The 23,019-nt window shown below is 43.8% G+C and overlaps 1 protein-coding gene across 3 annotated transcripts in view; it reads left to right on the top strand.

Moving 5' to 3' along the window:
• TBC1D30 (TBC1 domain family member 30) overlaps nucleotides 1–21,862 on the top strand; it is an 82,133-nt gene extending 60,271 nt beyond the window's left edge. For all 3 annotated transcript variants that reach the window (XM_046665289.1, XM_046665280.1, XM_046665299.1), the window contains 5 exons: nucleotides 683–788; nucleotides 8,143–8,255; nucleotides 9,737–9,876; nucleotides 14,866–15,072; nucleotides 18,283–21,862. In XM_046665289.1, coding sequence (XP_046521245.1) covers nucleotides 683–788; nucleotides 8,143–8,255; nucleotides 9,737–9,876; nucleotides 14,866–15,072; nucleotides 18,283–19,058 — 1,342 coding nt within the window. In that variant the 3' untranslated portion in view covers nucleotides 19,059–21,862. The remainder of the gene's footprint in view (nucleotides 1–682; nucleotides 789–8,142; nucleotides 8,256–9,736; nucleotides 9,877–14,865; nucleotides 15,073–18,282) is intronic.
• Nucleotides 21,863–23,019: the final 1,157 nt, after the last annotated feature.

Genomic DNA, 23,019 nt, shown 5'->3' with positions numbered 1-23,019 from the left:
TACTCGGTGGGCAAATAGGATTATCCTACTATACAAACAGGGTCAGTAATAGGTTGCCAGGTGGCAGAGTCTTTATTTACATGTGGAACCCAACACAAGAAGCAGGGCATCATCTCCAACCAGCGGCAGGGCCCTGAGAAGAACTGGAAAAATCCTGCCTGTGAAAACATCCTGTGGACTGATGAAATAGGCCAAGAATGAAATAAGATCAAGTTCTTGTGTTTTCCCTCGTTCACTTCTACTGTGGTCTGGGTTCAGTCTGTCAACGATATTGCAGTCTGCAGATTAACAGCAACAGATTCCCTCCAGGGGGTAATTGTCTTCAGTACCCAATTTCCTGGTTATGGTTTCTGATCAGTTGTGGGTATTCTGATGTATAGAAAGTGTCACACGGATGCAGTAAAGATGCCACAGTGGGGCTGTGAGGCTGGCTGGGGAGCAGGGTAGGAAAGATGGAAACTCATCCTGTCATAAGTCCTCTGAGCTGCCTTTGGTATTTTTTTTGTCTTTTCTCTGCATACAGCAGGCTACACTGGGAGCGTGTTCTGGGATTTTGATTTTTGTGGCCTGCTAACTTGATTGCTTTGAGCGGGAGGTGACACATCAGTTGTACCTGTAGCATGCACCTGATAGACACTGTGGGTGTCCTCAACGAGTCTTTCTCTGTCCTTTCTTTATCTAGGCAGATAGAATGTTGTGAAACAGCAGATGAATTCTACGGCACCATGGGGCGCCTCACCCAGGAGATGCTGGAGAATGACCTTCTGGAAAGCCATGAACTCATGCAAGTGAGTGGGCAGCACGGTCTGTGTTGGCTCGGGGAACCCTGGGTACTGTGGGAACAGCAGTGCTGGAGCAGGGGTCTCGGGAAGTGTACTGGTCAGCCCGCAGATTTAGTTTATCACCTGACCACGAGTCTATATATAATGGGATAAGAATCTAACCACGTCACAAGAGGAAGGAGTGAATAATGAAAATAATGAATAATGGATATTTGTTGTGGCTTTCATTCAGACTGTGTTGCTTAAAAATCATGAGGTACAATACAAAAATATATTTAAAAAAAAATAAACCAGACCCTCCCCTCCCCCCCAAATTACCAGGTGCTTATTCTGAATCTGATTCTTAGTCTTATTAAAGGGAGACTTGTGGGGTGAAGTAATTATTTTGAGGAAGGAATTGTTGAGGATAAAAAGGAGATTATTCTAATCAGCATTTTAGTTGTTTTGCCCACATTTTCTACTCATGTTATATTATATATTAATCATAAATTTCAATATGAAAGACTGGAAAGGTTTTGTTGTTTGCTGGCACGTTGCTCTGTCTAATATCACGTTCGCTGAGTCATTGAAATCGACAGGAGTCTAGAAGGGATAGCGGACTTGTTCACATTGTCTCTTCCATTAGGTTCTGTGACCTAATTTTGTCCTCACTCTCCTCCGATGCTTCTGACCATTTGTTCTCTTCCTGGGTCTTTCTCTTGCTCACTGACCAACTGTGGGCCATTCCAAGCTTGTCCTTGGGCCTCAGTTCCTTCTTTCTCTGTGATTTCTCCCTCCTTTTTCTTGGTTTCAGCATTTCCCTTCATATGAGGTTCCATGCCTGAGGTCATTTTTGGGTGCTGGGGCCCAGTTGACAGATTAGAAAATGAAGCCTCAGGCCCCTGCTCCAGGACTGGAGGAGCTTCCGTAACTTTGCTCATTTCTCAGCACCCCCACTCCTTCTCAGAATCCCTCACTTTAGCAGACAAGCTACCTGATTTATTGAGAATATTGACCACCTGATAGAACCTCCCTGAACATCCGTATTTTTATTTCAGCTTTTCTTTGCATTCTCATCTCTTCTTTCTTCCTCCTGTCTGTCTCGGAGGAGGAAGTGTTCTGTCTGACCCTCTGATTCCAACCCTTCTCACACATCCTGGGCCGTTGCTTCGTCCCTCATTCTCTCCTGGAGGCAAGTGTCTTTTATTGACCATCACTGCAGGTCAGCGCTTGGCGTTCAACACAGAGGACATCCTTTACATCCTGCAAAACTGCCCAACGCGTATGCCCCAAGCAGGACTCTGAGATAGCATCCCTTCTCCCTCACTCATGAAACTTCAGTGGCTCCCACTGCCTCCAAAACAAGGCATGACTTTCTCAGCCTATCAGCCAGTGCTCTCGACTCTCTGGCGCTAAGCTACCTTTTCAGCCATGGTTCCTGTTCCTCCTTTTGTACCCTTGACCGATCCTAGTCAAGTTAAACTGCGTTCCATGCTCCCAGACATGCCTGGTGAGGTGCCTCCTCTGCTCTCTGCTCAGTCTTCCTCTTCTGCCGTCACGTGGTTAAGGACTGCCTCCTTGTGAAAGTTCCAGTTCAGACGCCATCTCCTTTGTGACACATTCTCTGATGGTCTCAACCAAAATCATCTCCCATTTCTTTAAGTCACCCCGACATTGTCGTTGTGGCTCTCCTGTGAGCATTGGTCACGTTCTGCCTGAGTTAAGACACTACCTGGTTTCCTCCCTGACAGTTTAAGTTCTTTGAGGACGGAGACTCTGCTTTTGCTCATAACACTCAGCACTTTGCCTTTTTCTGGGGGTGTCAGCACATTTATTAATTCATTAGGCAAACATCTACTGAGAGTCTGCCATTCGTTTTCTGAATTAGACATCCCTCACCGATGACGGCCGTCCTTCCAGGTCCCCTCTGCTCTCGTCCGGTCAGCATTTTGCTTCTAGAGCAATTGTCCACACTTACTGCTTCGGTCATTTCATTGTTCTTCATGAGCCCTTCACTGCTTCCTTGTTATTAAATGCAGTAAACAAAATGCTTCAGCCTAGTTTCCTAAGCCCTATATTAACTTCTCCAGATATTTATTGAGCATCTCTGTATGTCAAAAGCCTTCTTTGAGGGAATTTATGTCTGGTTTTACCTTTAAAGACAAGTAGGAGTTGTTCAGGCTCTGTGTGTATATGTGTATACGTGTATTCACGGGTGCGTGTGTGTGTGTGTGTGTGTGTGTGTGTTGGAGGTGGTGGTGCAGAGCAGACAGGCAGTTTGTGATTGACGGGGCAGCACGAGCAAGGGCAGAGCACTGAAAACCTGTGTGGCGTGTGAAGGAAACTACAAGTGGTCTGGTATCAGGATGGCTTATGGAAGACCGCAACCATGGGAGTGTGGGCTTGATCTTTCCTGTCAGTGGTTGTGAAATTGTGCTTGTTGGAGGTCTAGGGCTCCTGTGGAGCCCTTGGGAAGGGAAAAAGAAGCACTGTGGCCTTCAAGGTTTTGAGGAGAGGAGAGAAATTGGCTGAGTTTTGTCTGATGTTGACTACATGGGCAGTCCTGTGAAGGGTGGCTCTGAAGGGTCCAGTCTGATAGCAGGAGGCCTGGGAGGAGGCAGGGGTGGGTAGAAACAAGAATGGAACTGGGGCCGGCCTGGTGGCGCAGTGGTTAAGTGCGCAAGTTCCCCTTCGGTGGCCCGGGTTTGCTGGTTCGGATCCCGGGGGCGGACATGGCACCATTTGGCACACTATGCTGTGGTAGGCATCCCACATATAAAGCAGAGAAAGATGGGCATGGATGTTAGCTCAGGACCATTCTTCCTCAGCAAAAAGAGGAGGATTGGCGGCAGATGTTAGCTCAGGGCTAATCTTCCTCAAAAAAAAAAAAAAAAAAGTGCAACAAATGAATGGAACAGACACAGTACTTAGAAGGTGAAGTTGATGCGACTTGGCCATGAAAGATAGATATGGGACGAGGGAGAAGGAAATGGGGGAGACAAGGGCAGTCTACAAGTTTCTAGCTCAGGAAGAAGAGCGTAAGTTCATGGCGGAGGAAGATGAGTTTGATTGGAGAGGGTTGCATTAGAGGTGTGCTCCTGACCTATCCGAAGGAGTTCCCTGTGACTTCACAACTGGGACCGATTGCACGGGTCACAGCCCTGTCCCCACCCAGCCCTCTTAGCCTGAGCCCATCCCTGTGACGGGGCTTGTGGTTCCTCTGACACTCTCTCTCTGAGAATCCTCTCTGCCTGCCTGGGGCCTGCTCCACCTCCCCCCACACACAGCCTGTTATCTCAGCCCTTGGGGATGATGCCTCCTCCCTGCTCCTTCAGTACTTAAGATTTTCAACAATTGATTTAATGCTAATTAGGTTATTTTATATTGTTTGATATTTTTTCACGTATGGTCATCTTATTTCTCTAATGAAGCAGCAAGTTCCTTAATGATAGGTAGGGGCCTTGTCCTACTCTGTATCCCCATAGCACCCAGAGTGGCACTAAGGATGCCCATGGGTTGCTCAGCGAATACACAGAATCGTAGAACATTAGAACTTGAGGCAGAGGTTTCCAAACTTGACTGTGTCCAAGGAGCGTCTCGGGAGTGGATGGAGATGCAGCTGTTTGGTCCTGATGCAGGTGGCTTTGAAACAACACTTAGAGGAACACTGGCTTAAAAGAAGCTTGAGGATCAACCCACCTGATTCTGTAACTTCAGAGAGAGAAAGTAAGGCTTGGAGAGGGAGCATCTTGCCGGTTTCTTAGGTCATCTGATGGCAGACCCAGGACCGAGACCCAGGTCCCCTCTCCTGGCCCCGTGCTTTTCCCCTCCACCCAACAAACTGCTTCCACCCTATTTCAAAACTTGTCTTTCTAAAAGCTGAAATTGTCTCTAGAAGAATAAGCAACATTTTATCTCACGCAAGTTTAAACGTTGCCAGAAGGAATGAGAGCGTTGTTGAGATTTGCCAACTTTCTCCTCTAGGAATTTCTAATCTTAGGTATCAGGAGAAAAGAGAATTACCTCTTTATCCTGCGTTAAGAGAATCCTGGAGGGGAAATGTAGGCTGTGGCTTGATTGATTAGATACTATTTTAGTAGCATTTCTCTTGCCAAGGAAAACATCTGGGTGAGGATGAACTGAGCCTAATTTTGTACAACTTATGTTTTCATGTTTCTTGTAAAGCGTGTCAATAATGAAAAAAGAAATTTAATTCCTTTTCAGCAGTGCCTAAATATAAATGTCTATGTAAGTATGTGTCAGTAGTTTGGATAGTAAATAGACTTCTTGGTTTTCCTTGGCATCATAGAGGATTAAGGAGAGAAATGGTGAATGTCATTTCAAGCCACTCTCTTTTCTGTATTCAGTCTTTTTTAAAAAATTAATTCAATGGCTGTGATCCAGTTACAGTGGACCATAAATCTGTCAGCAAACTTGAAATGCCTCCAGATGAAGAATGTGGACTGCGTGTAAGATCTTTATTTTTGAGCTGAAGAGATGCAAGGATTCTCCCTGTTTGGTCTTCCCCATTCGTTTCAGATCCCAGTGCGATACACAAAATAATCTGGGTTTTTCCCCTCGTAAATCACCACACTCTTTTTTTTTTTTTAGCAATGGCCTATTATAAAAAATGGTGTTTGAAAAGGAGATTGGGAGAAAGCCATTGAATTAGTGTATGTGGATTTCAGGAGGACTTTTTTCAAAGTCTCTCATGAATTCCTTGAGGGCAACAGAGAGAAAAGTTATTAGATGTGATTATTAGAAGCGTTTGTAGGTGCTTGGAAAAACCTAACCAAAGTGCTTGTCAATAATTTACTGTTACCTTGGGGGCTCTCATGGGCCATGAAGCAGGGTCTGCCCTTGGACTGTTCAGTTTTTTCCATCAGTGATGGGGTGGAAATTACAAGGATGTGGATGCTTGTCCAATAGAAGGGTAATGTTTGACGAATTAGTGCTGTCAAAGTTGAAACCATCCGCCCTGCAAAATAGTGTGAGCCGTAACGGGAAGAGTTTAAGCAACACCCCTCTGACCATCTGTCTGAGATGCGCCAGAGAGAGCTCCTGCTGGGGAAGGGGGTACCTGCAAAGAGGTGCTATCAACACATTTGTTTCAAGAACACTGATTTCTTCTTTGAAGGAGTAGCTGGAAGTCAATGATAGGGAAAGGAAAACCAGGAATAGAGAATGAAAGCTCAGTGGAGTAAGTTTTCTTTTTGGGCAAATGTCTTCAGCTGAGTGGCCCTTGAAGGAGCTCACTACGTGAGCCCAGGCCACCCACTCTGGGGCAGGACGGGACGAAGGAGGGGCGGAATGTACTTCCCAATCCTTTCTTATAAACTTCCTGCATGAGGCCGGACAAGGGAATTTTCTGATCTTTTTATAAAACTGGCAAAAAAAACAAAGTGAGTCTTCAGCTGTTTACCTCACTAATTGTCTTTAATGAGACCTCTTCATTTGTAAGGAATTTTGAAATTCCTAGCATTGATAATTTCATCTTTTAAACTTGAATCCAAATGGTATGGGTTTCTTAAATGTCTGAACCAAGTTTCTAAATTGTTAAAGAGAAAAGGTCCCGTGAGTGAGGGGCAGGCTGGCTCTTGGCCCGGCAGCGGGACCATGTTAGTGTGTGATGGTGACAGGCTGATGCCGCTCTGCTGAGGCCCAGGTGGAGGTGCCGCTCTCTGACCTCAAGTTCGGGTGCTGAGGAGAGGATTTCACATCTCTCTCTTTCCCTCGAAGGGTGTCTGGAGCTAAGACAGGTCCTAAGAGCGAGGAGGGAAGACTTCTCCTTGGGTGAGGAGCTGTTGGCACCCTTTGTGGGATCAAAGAATGTGAGAGTTCACTCTGACCATGTTGTTAATGAAATTAGGGGAAGTATTTCAGGCAGACAGAATATATGAAAAATAACATAACAAAACTTATATACCCACCACCCAACTTAAGAAATAAAACATTAACAACCTAGGTGAGCACCCACGTCCACCTCTCTCTCTTTCACCACCCCGCTCCTCTCAGAGGTAATCATGGTCTGGAGTTTCACGCCCTTCATTTTTCAGATGAGGAAAAGGAGGCCCAGAGAGGTTGGGAGCTGGCTTAGTTTCACACTCCAGACTGGTGGGAACCCCAAGACGACTTCTGCTTCTTTCCAGGGGGGAACAGTTCACTGTTAGTAAATTTGTCCTGCTTCTCAGCCCTGGGGTAGAATCAAGTAGGTCTGAGATAAGACAGCTGGGAGATGACTTTAGTGGTCCCCATAAACCGTGTACTTTGCATAATAAGTGATGGGGAAATCGAAGGGAAGGAATTTTAGCCAACAGTTGCTTGTTTGGAATCTTGGGATGGTGCAGTGAGATTAAGTGGACACTGAAGTTTGAGGACAGTCAGATGTACAGGCTGTTGAGGATCACAACTGCGGTGGAGCGTCACGGGGGCTCAGAGCTAGAGTGAAACAGCCACACGGGTAAGCAGCCTTCTGAGCCTTCGTTTTCCTCCCCATGCAAATATTGGATATCTCCTAAGCCTTCAGAAAAACGGTCCCGCTGAAATGAAAAATACCACGTTAAAATATTTTCCTAGAAAAGCGTCATCAGGAGGTTTGAACAGCTTCCTGGGAGAAATGAAAGTTAGTGTGATTAATATACGTCTTCTGGTGAGTACGAATCTGAAGAACTGAAGAAATATGTTGGGAGCAATTCAATAAGAGCAAACAAGATTTCTTTTCTCCTGCTGATAGAATGATATATAATTTTCAAATTTTGGGGGAAGCACAGGTGCTTTTCCCATTTTTATTTATAGATTTTTTTAACAGCCTATGCTTTATACCCTGTCACTTTTTTCTTGTTTATTTTTTATTTCTTTAAAAATAACAGCTAACAATTTTCACCTAGAACTCATTCACAGACACTGGAAAAGGTGGTATCTTTGGAGAAAGCTTGCAGTTGATCACAAGATCACTCACTAGACCTAATTTTACCCAGAAGGCTGACACTAAATGTCGATAAAAATCATCAAACAAAGCTTTGAAAGACAAGGGCTCCCTCTGAAGAGCTTTGCTGGGTTGGTTGGTAAAGAAGTGCTGGGGAGCTGTGGGTTTCTGCATTAACTCAACCTCGAACGAGCAGGAGGGAGTCAGAATGCCCATCTGCCCACCCGTGTTTACCAGTTGGGACGCCCAGTCACAGCGGGAGAACGCCCCACTGCATTGACCGGCATCCTTTTGTCTTTCTCCAAAGGGAATGTTGAAGTGGAGTCTTTCCACCTGCTGTGGAAGGGGCAGTCAATACTGCTCTTCACACTCCAGTCATAACTTTGTCTTCCTAGGATTGATCAGAGTTGTTCAGGCCGCCATTTCAGACTTGGCCTTTTTGCTCTTGCTTTTCAGACTGTTTATTCTATGGCTCCATTCCCTTTCCCCCAGCTGGCAGAATTGAGGGAAAAATACACCTACAACATTACTCCATTCCCAGCCGCAGTTAAATCCACCTCAGTTTCTGGGTAAGATCTTTTTTTTTTTTTTTTTATTGTTTTCATAATGGAAAACAATACTTTGTTATTGTAACTTATTATTTGTTAAGCCCTAGAAATATGTTCAGAGGAATTTGGTACTTAAAATCTGAATGTCTCTTTCCAAAAGGTTTTGATTTAAATTCAAGACAGGGATTTTTAAAAGTGTGCTTTCCAAAGAAGATTGGAACATAAACTGAAGGCGTATTTAGCAACCCCACTACGTATTTAAAAACATCAAATATTGAAAGTCTCAATAATTAAAGTAATGTGCAACTGGTTCCTGAAGAGACAGATGAGCTCATTTAAAATGCTATAAAGACCAGAAATTGACAAATGTATATACAGGAATTTAATATATGAAACTTGGCATATCAAATCAATGGTGAAGATACCCTGTTTAGTAAATGGTTCTGGGCCGGTGAGACCTATACGGAAAGAAAGAAAGTTAGAGTCGTACCTCACGCCAAAAATCAGAATAAATTTCATACGGATGAAAGAATTACAAGGGAAAAATGAAGTAATAAAATTAGCAGAAGAAAATGTAGAAGGAGGACTTTAGTTCCTTGGAACTGGAAAGGCCTTAATAACTGACTCAAAATAAAAAAAATAAAGGAAAAAATTAAATTTAATTACTTTAAAAATAATTTTCTGCATGACTGGGAATAAAACAGAACAAAACAAGATCTTCATAAGCAGATGTAAAAATATTTGTGGAGAAATATTTATAACTGAGATCTCTCATATATAAAGTTCCTAGAAATTAGTAAGAAATGACCACCCAATTGAAAAATGATGAAAAGATGGGAATAGGCAGTTTATGTAAAAGGCAATATCACTTGTACTAAGAGAAGTACTTAAAACTAGATTGAGATTCTGTTTTTTTACCTGTCACATTGACAAAAATCCAAAAGGTTGATGTTCAGTCTGTTGATAAGACTGTAGGGAAACAGATGCTCTTATCCATTGCTGGTGAGAGGTTAATCACTACAGAATTGGAGGCGGGTGACTTGGCAGTATCTGCCCAAATTACTAATGTATATATATATCCTTTGACCCAGCACCTCTACCTTTATGAAATATCCCCGAAATATATTTGTACACATACGTGGGCTCTGTACATACAGCACAGTGCTGCCTTATAAAAGGATGAGGAAACTCTATGTGTGAATATGGAGAGATTCCTAGGTGAATAAAAGTGAGGCACAGAAGGGTGTATACAGTATACTAATATTTATGCAAAAAGAGGAGAAGAATAAGACTATATAGTCATTTTTGCTGATCTGTGCATAAAGAAACTGAAGAATATATAGGATGCTAGTAATAAGGGTCACCTGTGGGAATTAGGTGGGACAAGAACTGGACAGAAGTTGGACAGGGATGGGGGGAAGACTTTCTATATATACATAAATTATTTTCTACTGAATATTCACTACTTTCTTTGTATATTTCTTTTTCTTCTGTTTTCCAAGACGACATGGTAAGGTCAAAGACAGTGATGAAGAGAATGACCCAGACGATGAAGATGCTATTGCTAATGCAGTGGGATGTCTTGGACCTTTCAGTGGGCTCCTTGCACCTGAACTGCAGAAGTTCCAAAAGCAAGTGAAAGGTAAAGAGGTGGCTCTCTGTTGAGATGATCACAATGTGCTGGTTCCATATAGCAAGGGTGTTATTGTTATGTCCTATAAATGCCTATTGTTTCCTCAACTGGTTACCACTATTCAAAGGTCTTTATTGAAAATATCTTCTCCGTTACTTTTTCCTTTAGTAGGGTCTCTCTGTGTTATGTGCTGTATGCATAGTACATATTTCTTTTCCTTTAGGGTGACTTTTGCTCCTCACTCATCTGATCCGACTTTGTGTGCTCAGTTCCTTAGCACTGAGCCTGGAATATAATAGATTCTTACTGCATTCTATTTGAGTTTAATTGAATTCATTCTAGACTGGCTTCTCTTCCACTACAGAAATACCCTCTAAATCTAAAACATGGTAGCTTCTACTTGAATTTGAGTGACAAGGAACTCATTATCTCACAAGACATTCCGTTAGATTCCTCTGCTTAGCCCATGGTTTCTAGTTGCAAAGAGATTGCCTCCGCCTACCAGTTGTATTAATAGTTCTTTTTGGAACAAAACACAAGAAGTCTACTTCTCTTCCACCAGACATCTCTTTGAATCTTTCAGGATGGCCATCATGTTCCCCAAAGCTTTCTCCATGATCCAAGTTCAGAATTTCTTTAAGTATTTCTCGTGAGATGTGACTTTCAGAACTTTTAATATTCTATAAATTCACCTCTCAGTGTCCTGCGGTTTGGTGCTGTCCCTCCTAGGATGTAGTGCTCTGAATTGAATGCCATGCTGTATTTGTTTTTTCTTGTGCGGAATAGACTTCCTGTGCCCTAGGTTATTGATAACAGCCTCTTTTGAAGCAGTTCATGATTCGCCCGCTGTGTTCTTTCCCGTCTTGAGTGACAGTTCTTCCTTTAGGATATTATTCTACCTCTTCTAGTTTGAAGACCATTTTCCTTGCTAAAAGGACTGAAACAGAATGTCAGGCACCTCTGCTTCTTGTCACCATCTGCTAACTTTATGCTACCTTCTCAAAGTCACGGGGCTGTCTTCTCCTTTTCGTTCTGCTTGCTTAGAAGTCTTCTTGTTTTGCCTTTTTTGGTAGTGGGAGTTTTGAGTCTGTTCCCCAGCCTGAGCTTGTTTTGAGTTTTAACCTGCCGGATGGTTTGTGTGTATGTCCTTGGTGTGTACTCTCCTCTCATCTTTTTAAATGGCTTTTAAACATCTGAACCCAACAATAGTCCTGCTGATCTCATAATGCCCACTACTCTCTCTCTTGTTGCCTGAATTTCAGCTTTTGGTTTCTAGCCATGGAATCAATATGTATTTTAACTCTAAAATTCTTGAATCTGCATTTGGTCTGCATTCCATTTATTTTTCTGTTTTTCTTTCCGTGCCATTATGTCTTCCAGGATGACATGACCACTTTCTCTGAAGATTCATCATTAGTCTTTCTTTTTGGTTTAATGAAGTTCGGACTAGCAGGTCCCCTTTTAATTTTCTTCTCCTTAGAGAAATGTTTTCAGTAAAAAAACATAAATTCATCAGATGTTTATTTTTAATATTTTCTTTCAGGTTTGTTAATAGTTGCTTTATGAACTTTCGTGCTCCTGTGTTGGGTGCATAGATATTTATAAGCGTTATTTCTTCTTGATGGAGTTTCCCTTTGATCATTATATATTGCCCCTCTTTGTCTCTCTTTACCTGCCTTATCTTGAAGTCTACTTTGTCTGATCTAAGTATTGCGACACCTGCTTTCTTTTGTTTGCCATTAGCTTGGAGGATTGTCTTCCACCCCTTCACTCTGAGCCTGTATTTGTCATTGCAGCTGAGATGTGTTTCCTGGAGGCAACAAATTGTTGGATCTTCTTCTTTAATCCATCTTGCCACTCTGTCTTTTTATTGGATAATTCAATCTATTTATGTTTAGGGTGATTATTGATGTACGAGGGCTTAATGCTGTCATTAATTATATCACTCATTTTCCGGTTTTCCTGCATTTCCTTTGTTTCTCGTCCTGTGTGTTTTGGTCTACCCATTGACTTCTGCAGTTTTTTATGATGTGTTTCTTTGTTTTTTTCCTTATTTATTTTTTGTGTCTCTGTTCTGCTTTTTTGTTTAGTGGCTACGTTGAAGTTGTATTCAGAATCTCGTGTATAACATAGTCCATTTTCTGACAGCCTCGTATTTCCTTAGTCTAAACTGATTCAGACCCTTTCCTCCTCCCCTCCTAAGTTATTATTCTCATCTCTTATTCCAACTTGTGTTGTGAGTTTGTGGTTAAAGTGACAAGATTGTCTTTGTTTTTGGTGTTTTCCTTCCCTTTAGCCTAATGCTATAGTTGCATATTTGCTATCCTATTCTGATTCTGTCTATTTGTCTCCTTACTCTGTTTTATCACCCCTTTCTCCTTTTTTTCTTTTTTCAGGTATGAGGGCCTTCTTGAGGATTTCTTGTTGGGGGGTGGGGGGAGTCTCATGGTTATGAAGTCCCTTAGCTTTTGTTTGTCTGGGAAAGATTTAATTTCTCCCTCATGTCTGAAGGATATTTTTGCTGGATAGAATATTCTTGGCTGAAGATTTTTATCTTTTAAAGATTTGAGTATGTCGTTCCATTCTCTCCTAGCTTGTAAGGTTTCTGCAGAGAAGTCTGCTGAAAGCCTGATAGGGGTTCCTTTGTAGGTTATTTTCTTCTGCCTTGCTGCCCTGAGTATTCTTTCTTTGTCATTCATTTTTGCCAGTTTTACTACTATATGCATTGCAGTAGGTCTTTTTACATTGACTTATCTAGGAGATCTGGACACTTCCTCCACACATATTTTCCTCTCATTCCCTAGATTTGGGAAATTCTCTGCTATTATTTCTTTGAACATGCTTTCTGCTCCATTCTCCTTTTCTTCACCCTCGTGGATACCTATAATTCTTATGTTGCATTTCCTCATTGAGTTGGATATTTCTCGGAGACTTTCTTTCTTTTTAGTCTTAGTTCTCTCTCCTCCTCTGTCTGGAGCATTTCAACATGTCTGTCTCCGATTATGCTGATTCACTTCTCTATGATGTCCACTTGAGCATTCAGGGAATCCGTATTTTGTTTTATCTCTTCCATTGTGTCTTTCATCTCTAATATTTGATTGATTCTTCTTTATAGTTTCAATCTCTTTTGTGAAGTAGCTTGTGAACTCATTGAATTGTTTCTTTGTAATCTCTTTTACCTCATTGAGTGTTTCAATGATAGCTATTTTGAATTCATTGTCATTTAGTTTACATATTTCTGAGTCCTCAGGACTGAATTCTGGGTGCTTCTCATCTTCTGTGCGGTCTGGAGATTTGATGAATTGCCTGATGCTGGAAGGATGGGTCTTTCTCGTTCTATTATTTGGTTGCAGTTACAGCCTATCGCCACTGGGTGGGGGTCGAGAGCTGCGTATTCTGAGCCCTCAGCCCAGATGGGGTGGCTGGGTGCGGGTTGCGGGGGCGGGAGGGGGGCACTTTCTCCTGCATGCAGTCCAAGGTTTCCCTATCAGCTCTAGCTATCTGGTCTCCTGGGGTCTTGGCTTGGATAAGGTCACCCCTGCGTGAAAGCTTTCGCCCCATTAGAGGGCTTCTGTCTGGGCTGCTTGGCCATGGGAGTCGTGGGTGATCCTGGGGACATGTGAGCCCTCCCTCACTCCTTCCCTCATGGAGCCTCCCACAGCAGTGATCCCAGTCTCTAGGGGAGGGAGCAAAAAGTTCTCTCTTACTCTGGTCCAGCTCCTCCAAGGGGTGCTCCAGCTTCTCCATCCTCCATCGTGTGGCTGCCGTGACTCTCCGAAGATTTTTGTGCTTTTAGGGTATTTTCTGTTGGAATATGGTTGCTCCTTTTTGTTGTATGTTGGAGGGGAGAGAGTCCCAGGCAAGTTCACGCCGCCATGATGCTGACGTCACCTCACCAGATGTTTAGCCTTTATCTGAATAATACTTTCAGCAGATGTTAGGATAGTTGAAATCCCCCATCAATATTTTCTTGTCTGGTCCCCAGGCCAGTTTTACATATTGTGCTAGAGGAGCTCGTCTCATCCCTCTTTGGCCTGTGCGGTCTCTGCACATATTCTCACACAGTACTTGTGCCTCTTTCTTAGATGTCACCTCAATTTTATTTCAGGGACAAATCTGTTAGCTGTAGGTGTCACAGGATCAGAAACCACGTCTGACATAGCACACATGGTAAACAGTTAGGAAATGTTTGTTAAATGAAGAAAAACATTGATTTCTAGTGATACAGTGATCTGAAGTCTTGATAATTTTATAGAGTGTCTTGCTATTTTTAACTTAAGAAAAACTCACTTTTAATGACTGACTAAACTCCACAAGCTCTCAGTCCCTTATACATTCTCATGCGGTTATATGAAATCTGTACACTGACTCAAGACATCTGGAGTTATGCTTTTCTAAGGGAATTTTAGACAATGGCAGTGATTTTTATCTGCAAACAGTTGATCTGGTGTCTATAAAATGAACAAAGTGGTAATAAAATCAAACAACGAACCCATGCAGCTTGTTTCAGACCTACAGTTAGGCTGATAAGAAAATGCAGAATTATTTTCAGGACCAAATAAAAACAGGCACTAGGGGGCTGGGCCCATGGCCCAGTGGTTAGGTCCACGCGCTCCACTTTGGTGGCCCAGGGTTTCACAGCTTCAGATCCTGGGTGTGGACATGGCATCACTCATCAGGCTATGCTGGGGCGCATCCCACATAGCAGAACTAGAAGGACCTTCAACTAGAATATACAACTATGTACTGGGGGGCTTTTAGGAGAAGACGACAAAAAAAAAAAAAAAAGAAGAAGATTGGCAACAAATGTTAGCTCAGCTGCCAATCTTTAAAAAAAAAAAAAAACCAAACAAGCACCAGACAAATTCTAGTGTATATTTTTTTTGTGGTTTAGAATTTCCTAGAGGTTAAGATACTACACCAGGTTATAGTGGAATCCATCCCCATTTGGTCTCCTTCACGGACACCATCTCCTTCTCTCCCTTCTCTGGACTGCAGACCCAAATGAAGAGCAGAGTCTGAGATCTAATAACATTGCCGAGCTGAGTCCGGGAGCAATCAATTCCTGTCGAAGTGAATATCACGCTGCTTTTAACAGTATGATGATGGAGCGCATGACCACAGATATCAACGCCCTCAAGCGGCAGTATTCTCGCATTAAAAAGAAGCAGCAGCAGCAGGTTCACCAGGTGTATATCAGAGCAGGTAATGTGAGACTTGTTTGAATCGGTGTCAGCTCTGTCAACTTGTGAAGGAAGCGCAAGTGTTCCTAGACGGCCTTGGAATTCTACTCGCCATGGCTCAGCATCCACGCACGCAGCTGGCATGGGATGATAGCTATTTAGCATCTTGTTTTTGATTTTATCTCATCAGGCTCTAAAGAAGCGACAGAGCATGGGTTTTTAGGTCCCAAGGACCAGGCAGTTGATGGTATTCAACACATCGTTACTGTGTGTGCTTGTGCAGGGGGCTTGACGAATGATGAGGATGTTGCAGAGCATGCAGTCCTTGGACTTGAGATATTTTGGAATTGTTGCCTCCTCAATTTCAGGCTTTGGAAAATAGATTTTAGTTATCTGGGCACTAGTAAATTAAGCTATCTGCCAGTCCTTTAGTAGTAGCATGACAGATGTTGTGATTAGAGGAAAAGGAAAAAGCCATTCCTCTGCCTTCCTAATGGGTTGGCAGTGTCTTGGGAGTCTGCCGAGAAGAACACAATTGTAGGGCACTGGAAATGCTCTTTTCCAAGGATTGTCAAGCTTCTTTTTTCTTTCTTTATTTTAATTTCCAAAATCCCAGTGAACAATCTCCTTCATTGTTTTAATATGTGCTGATTTGGGAATTGGTTTGTCTTGTTCTAAATGAAATCCTAATGAAAACGATGCCTATGCGGGATTAACCAAACTATAAATTTGACATGTTTTTAAGAGGCTGGTGAGCATGTGACTGATCTTGCCCAAAAACTGAATTTACCTTTCACTTATCTGGGAGGAGTAGGCAACTTCTTGAAGATTCTTACCTCATTCTAACTCATTAAGAAAGCAATCACAAAAGAAACTAACAACTGCAGCGTTTTAATTTTCAAAACACTGGCACGTGCATGTCCTCATTTTGTCCTTAAAACAAATGTCTGAGGAAGGCAAGGACAGCTATCCTTTATCGTTTTAAAAGATGAGGAAATGGTGATTCAGGAAGGCTCATGTAGCTATAGTGAGAAGTCAGGCCAGGGCTAGAACTCCTGTGCTCTGATTCTTTGTATCGTCCTTTTTCAACTGCATGGTACAAACTTTTGAGTGGAATGATGAACAACTGCCTTTGGGTGCTAAGTTAGCCCCGTGCCTTGCACTCTGGTCAGGGGTCAGCAAACTGTGTTCTACAGGCCAAATGCTGCTCATTTCCTGTTCTTGTAAATACAAGTTTTATTGGACCCCAGGCCTGCCCATTTGTTTATGTATTATTATGACTGCTTTTGCACTACAATACTTCAAATATTTACTGTCTGGTCCTCTTCAGGAAGTTTGCCGAGCTTTACTCTAGATCGTGGTTTATGTGGTTCTTTTTAGGAAGAGATTGTTGCTCAAAGGCAAAGTTCTAGAGCATTGCTTCTCAGCTTTCATGTGCATATGTATCATTCGGGATCTGTTCAAATGACGAATCTGTTTCAGTAGGTTTGGGGTGCAGCTGAGATTATGCGTTTCCAACAAGCTCCTAGGTGATGCCAGCGCCGCCCGGTGGGGGTCGCGCTTTGAGTAGCAAGGTTTCTGAGGAGATGGTGTAGGGCAGATCAGCAGCACAAGTGGAGAGGTGGAACTAGAGCTTGAGGCAAAGGACCTCAGTTTCTGAGACGTCAAGGAAGGTGGTAAGGATGGTGGTTGAGGCACCAGCTTCCTAAGTTAGGGAGGGCAGGAAGTTGACGCCTTTCAGACCTGATAGCTTTGGTTTTCATGGAGAAATTGGAGGAAGGGTTGTTTGCTTGGGCCTCAGTTGGGGGTTGGATGGGAGCTTAAAGAAAGTAATGACGATTTGGATGGGTGGTTGAAAGGAATGGGAGAGGGAAAAAGAAGATTGTTCAGCGGCATTGAGGACCCAACAAAATAGGAAGTTATGAATTTGAAGGGCTCTCAATCCACATGGCTGTGTAATGTTTTTTTCTTCCCCCTAGCAGTCCTTAGCAGCTCCCGTTATGGGAAGGAGAATGTGGACTGTGGATCCAAGGGTGGGGTTTTCCAGGTATATGCGATAAAGGGATAGGGATGCCTGGAATGGTGAGGCAGTGGTCCAGGTGATCAGCCATGCATCTAAGGATGTAAGTGAGCCAAAGAGAGACGAGTGGTTATGAGAAGACTGAGGATCAAAGATCCCTCTGTGGCTCAGTACCAGCTATAGTTAGATTGGGAGCCGAGAGCTAGAAGAGTCAAAGAGAAGAATGTGAAACTTAGTATTTTTCATATAAGGTAGATCTAGGTGTAAGGTTTAGGATGGAACTGGGGAGGTTGAGGAACTATGAGGATGCGTCAGTCACAGAGACAGTAAAGTAATGAAGGGAGGTGGTAGGACATGGGGCGAAGAGGAGATAGTTGTCAAAATTTTCAATAAAGATTGGAGTGTGACCAGATGTAGATGGCAGCAAGAGAGAAGCATAGAAGGAAGTTCAGCCAGATGACATGGATGTCAGGGAGGAAGGATGTTCAAGAAAGATGGCAGGACCTTCTCCCTACTGCTTCTCCCTGCCGCTGTCCTCCCTGGAGCCCTGTGTGTTTACGCTTCATCAGAAATAGAGGCCAGTAGTGGCCACAGGAGGAGGACAGTAGCACTATCAACAGTGTCCTCCAGGAGAATCAAGCTTTTGGTGCCTTCCAGCTTTCAATTTGCTTTCAAAGTCCACTGAGCACACGGGAGAGTGGTTTTCCATACCTAGGGTCAGCCATTGGATAGCTGTGATTTCTCTGCATCTTTACCACCTTCTTACACTTCTCTGCTTCTGCTGTCTCTCACGTCACAATGTGCCGTGTGTTCTTTTCCTACGTCTTAGAAGCTGAGCTGATAATCCACATGATCATAGTGTTTGACTTATTGTTTTAAAAAATCTTCAAAGATTTTCTAGATACAAGACCTCCGAGATTGCTTCTCAGAGACTAAAGCTCTCCATAAAAAACATTAGGGAGTCTGGGCTCTAATTAGTAACAAAGGGGTCAGAGTCTCTGTTCCTTCCTGCATCCTCGGCCGCTCGTCTCCTTGTCTTTGAGGAGGCTCTAGGGTTGAATTCAGTTTCTGCTGCCTTTAGTCACATGACTCCTCCAGTACCTGGGAACCACGTGGGCAGGGCTAAGGGGACAACCCTTATGTGGTTCCTGCTCCGTGATAGATGTGTTCCTCTGTGGTGCATTTCACATGACCTTTCAACATTTCTTTCAGACAAAGGGCCAGCGACCAGCATTCTCCCGTCTCAGGTAAACAACTCTCCGGTTATAAACCACCTTCTTTTAGGAAAGAAGATGAAAATGTCCAACAGGGCTGCGAAGAATGCTGTCATCCATATGCCTGGTCACACAGGAGGCAAAATATCTCCTGTCCCCTATGAGGACCTCAAGACGAAGCTCAACTCTCCATGGCGAACTCATATCCGAGTCCACAAAAAGAACATGACGAGGAACAAGAGTCAGCTGGGCTGCGGGGACACCGTGGGACTGATAGAAGAGCAGAAGGAGGGCTGCAAGGGGACAGCAGAGGCGTTTCCCTCCAGTTGTGCAGCGACAGCCCGGAGAGAAGGCGGCAGCTCCGAGGACAGCACGGGGAGGACAATCGAGGGGCAGTCTCCGGAGCCGGTGTTTGGGGATGCTGATGCCGACGTGTCTGCAGTTCAGGTGAAGTTAGAAGCCTTGGAACTGGGCCAAGGGGCTGCTGCTGCTGAAACTGAGCCCAGGGTGCACCCGCCCCGCCCACGGCCCTGCCCGGAGCCCTCGGAGCCCCCTGCAGAAAACAAAGCCACCAGCAAACCTCCTCAAGGCGGCCACCCGAAAACCCCCATCTTCAGCCCCTTTCCCAGTGTCAAGCCGCTGCGGAAGTCAGCCACCGCCAGGAACTTGGGATTGTATGGTCCTACAGAAAGAACCCCGACTGTGCACTTTCCTCACATGAGCAGGAGCTTCAGCAACTCCAGCGGTGGGAACAGTGGCACCAAGAAACGGTGATGTCGCCCAGAAACTATGATGTCTCCCAGAAACTCTGTGTCTAGATTCACATTTTCATGGTGGTGTGAGGCTGAATGGCTCCAAAAGTGTTTCCATTGTCCAGTGAAAATGAGTAGTCAGGTTCAGAGATGAGCAGCCGTGTATAAACACGGGAATTGGAAGTTTTATAACCAGAGCAAGAATAGGGACCTTTTCCCATCCACTGATAAGTGATACAGTGGATTCTTGTGGCAAAATAAATATTGTGGTTTTAAAGTGTGAAGTTTTTCCAAGTTTTCATTGTGAGCTGTTTAGAAAAGAGGATGTGTCTAGACTGTTAACCCCTCTTCCTTATTCCTGTTCGGGGGGCCTTCAGGGTCCCTGTGACAACACCCCCAAACCTTCCAGTTCTCTGGGTGTTGTTAGTACTCAAGCATGCACACACTAGCTTGTAAAAAGAAAGTCAGATTCTTAGTTGCAGAAACTTCCAACCTCCCTCTTGATGCCCTGTTGGGGGGAATGTTGTGTGTGTGAATTTTCCTTGAGTAGTTTCCTTTAGCCAATCTCAAAATTATTTTTTAGTCTTATGCTAAAGTGCAGAAGAAAAATCTAGATAGCCTTTCTTTCCCTTTCTATTTCTACCTGTGAAATGAAGAAAACCGTTAATCTCTTGAAATTGAGGTTGATCACCGACCTGAAGATCTCATGCAGAGTACACAGATGGGAAATGCATTGAGCGATCGCTCTGACCAGCTTGCTAATTCCACTGAGCTTTCCCTAAGGATCATTGTCTCCTCATAAGGAGAGTTTGGTCCTCGGTGGTGGGATGACACAATGGGCTCTACATGGAGCTTTCCTGCATCCTCCACCATGCAACTCATTGACCTACCAGCTCCCCACCGCAGATGCTCTGCTCAAAGCTAGATCGCGGGACCTGCAACTTTGTTACTTGAATTTGTGCTTTTTTTGATTAGAGTACTTCGTTAAGTACTTTGTTACTTGAACACTGCCTTTCTCCGGAGAGGGCGTTAGTGCTTTCTAGCTCTCTCTCACCCACTCCTCCCGGTCCCAGTGGGTCAGAGATGTGCTGTTATCTCCACTATGCAGATGGGAGCTCTGAGCCACGCAAGGTGAAGTAGCACTTCAGATACTCAAGGTAAAAACTCCCAGGACTCCATGTGATTTAGCCACGTTTCCTGCAGCACAATAGCCGGGTCTAACGCTCCTTGTACACAGATGCATTAGCTCCATAGGTTCTAGAAACCAAGACTGGAAGGCCATTCGCTATACTCCCTCCCGACTCAAAGGACCTTTCTCCGGATGGTACAGAGTCCTGTGATGGCATTTCACAAGACCAGCTCTGACCTTCTTCCCTGAAAAGGTGGTTCGTTTTTAAAATGCTTCATGCGGCTGTCATTTGGCTGAGCAAAAGGCTCACTCCTCAGTCCCCTTCTCCCACCGTGGTTAGAAGAATAGACACAGCATCTTTACCCTCGTCTCTGGAAGACCTTGCCGTGCTTGCCAGCATATTGTTGATGCAGTCAATATTAATTTGAGCTAATTGAATTGCTAATTCTGAAACCAAAGCTATAGTTTTAGAGAGGGCTTTTACTATGAGAGGTACTAATTTTTATAATAAAACAGAGAATGTGGTTGTGTGGGCTTTTTTGAACGGAAAACACCAGAATGACATATACAGTCAGAAAAGCCATCTTATCTCTTTCATGGTATTTTTACCCCCAAAGGAACTAAAGATGGGAAATATGACTAATAAGTTATTGCAGCTTTCGTCTTGAATTCTTTGTCCTCTGAAGTGAGCATGCAGTCTTGCAAAGCTGCCACGCCCACAGCCCGTGTCTTGGGAAGGGAGTAGGTGGAGAGTGGGGGCGGCTTTGCATGCCCCCCTGGGAACGAGACCCACTGCATTTTCCAAAGTTAAGCAAATGACATGATTTTCTTCCATCTGTTAAACTTTACAGATAAGAATGATTCTACTTTATATTCTTTTCTCCTCCCCCGTCCCAAATGAGTCAGAATAGTCACGTTCCCCTTGAAGGATATCTGACTTGAATAGAGAATTGTTCTTTCCTCTCTCGAGTCAGCTCCCAGCTCCCGGAAGGTCAGGGTTCAGGGAGGTGGGTAATGGGGGTAAGGGGCAGTCACTACAGTCCTTAGGATGGCGCCACTGTTGTCTACCAGCTATCTTAGTGTTAGCAGCACATGCCGTATCTGTTTCCCAGCGTTGGTCTTCCTGAGAAGGCGATGGATGAGATGGCGCATGGTTTGGGATAAGTATTTCTCGAATGAATAACTTAAAGGATAACAGTCCTTTGAGGTACAAATGACCTTGTGAGGATGTTAAAAACCGACAGATTCCAATTAAAGCGCTCTCTGTACCAATAACGTGCTTGCATCGTACCATGTACTCACAGTGTGCATGGGTCAATTTGTGAGCCTTGCCTGCTTTAGGAAATAAAGAGACCTGCCGTACCTTCCAGCACACAGCACATGCAAGGACCTGTATGGACTTGTGATCTTCTCTGCCTACGGGACAATGTGTGCAGGCACCAGAAGTCCTCACCAAGTCGCAGGTTCTTTATTTTTAGCTATGTCTGCACCCTGTCAGTAGTTAAGCTGGGGGTAGACTCCTTCAGATGCCTCTGCACCTCAGTCCTCTTACAAAACTCTCCAGAGGATCTAAACCTAGTTCGTAATGTCAACCTATGGGCTGTAACTGTTTGGAACATTGTATTCCTTTTTTTGTCTCTTCTTGTTCTGAAGATCTGTACTGATTGCAAAGACACATAAAGATTCCCGTTGTCGTAGCTGTTGTGCTGTTTTCTATCTGAGCGCGTGCACACGACGCTGCTGTGCCATTCCTCTTCCCTTTATCTTTTCGACTTCCCCCCACCTTGGTCACGTGCACCGGGGAAACAGCCCCGTAAGCTCCATCTCCCCCAGTCTGATCACTGGGTTGCAAGGTAGCCGGTGACCTGCTGAGAACTTGGCATGATAGTGGGATCCCGAATATGAGTAGGCAGAGAGTTGACTTAAAAATGGGTGTGTGAATAAAATTAACCTTTAGAGCTGTCATTTTCTTTTGTTTTAACAAAGTAGAACCGTGAGAATGCAGGTTAGCTTCCTGGTCTCACGGGTTCTGGCTGGCTGGGGAGCTGCGATCAGAATGCTCCTTCATAAAGTTTCCCTTTGCTCTTTCGGAGGTACTTTCTCTGCTGCCTAAGGCAATCATTTGAGGCGGCATTAAAAATATATTATTTTTCCTAATTAGAAAAGTAACACGTTTTAAGAAAATTTGGAAAACGACAGAAGGAATCATCGGTATTCCAATATGGATCTTTCCAGAATGTTCTGGTGCGTCTGCATGCGTGTATACACACATTGTTATCTATAAAAAGGTAATTGAGCAAACTAGTTTATGCTGTCTTTCCAGTAAATGCCCTTTCACAGCATCCCTTTCAGTGACTCGTATTCCATCATGTGTTCATGCCAGAATTCACGTAACCAGGACCCTGTCGTCAGACAGGGGTTTCTGATTGTAGGTGATAATTAAGAGAGCATCCTCGTGCTCATGTCTTTGTGCACAGCCATGAGTATTTTCTCAGGGTATGCTCACTGAGGTGAGTTTGCTGGGTCAGAGAGTATGTACATTTTTAAGTCATATGTATTGCCAATCGCCATCCTTAAAGGTTGAACTTATCAGACAAGCAGTGCACGAGAATGCCTGCTTCTCTGCACCCCTGGAAGAGGCAGCACTTTCTTTCTTGTCTTTTTTTCCAGGACCTCCAGTGTTGATAGAAGCAGTGATAATGGGCATTCATCTCTGTTCCTGACTTTTAAGGGAACCATTAAGTAAGACGTTTGCTGAGATTACTGGTAGGTATCTTTTGTCAGGTTAAGGAAGTTACCTTTTATTCTTTGCTTGCTAAGAGTTTTTTAAAAAAAACCATCAAGTCTTGAACTT

Source organism: Equus quagga, chromosome 1 (assembly GCF_021613505.1).
Source record: "Equus quagga isolate Etosha38 chromosome 1, UCLA_HA_Equagga_1.0, whole genome shotgun sequence".
Taxonomy (NCBI): domain Eukaryota; kingdom Metazoa; phylum Chordata; class Mammalia; order Perissodactyla; family Equidae; genus Equus; species Equus quagga.
The sequence above is the reverse complement of the archived record's forward strand: the minus strand, read 5'-3'. Positions and strand labels throughout refer to the sequence as shown.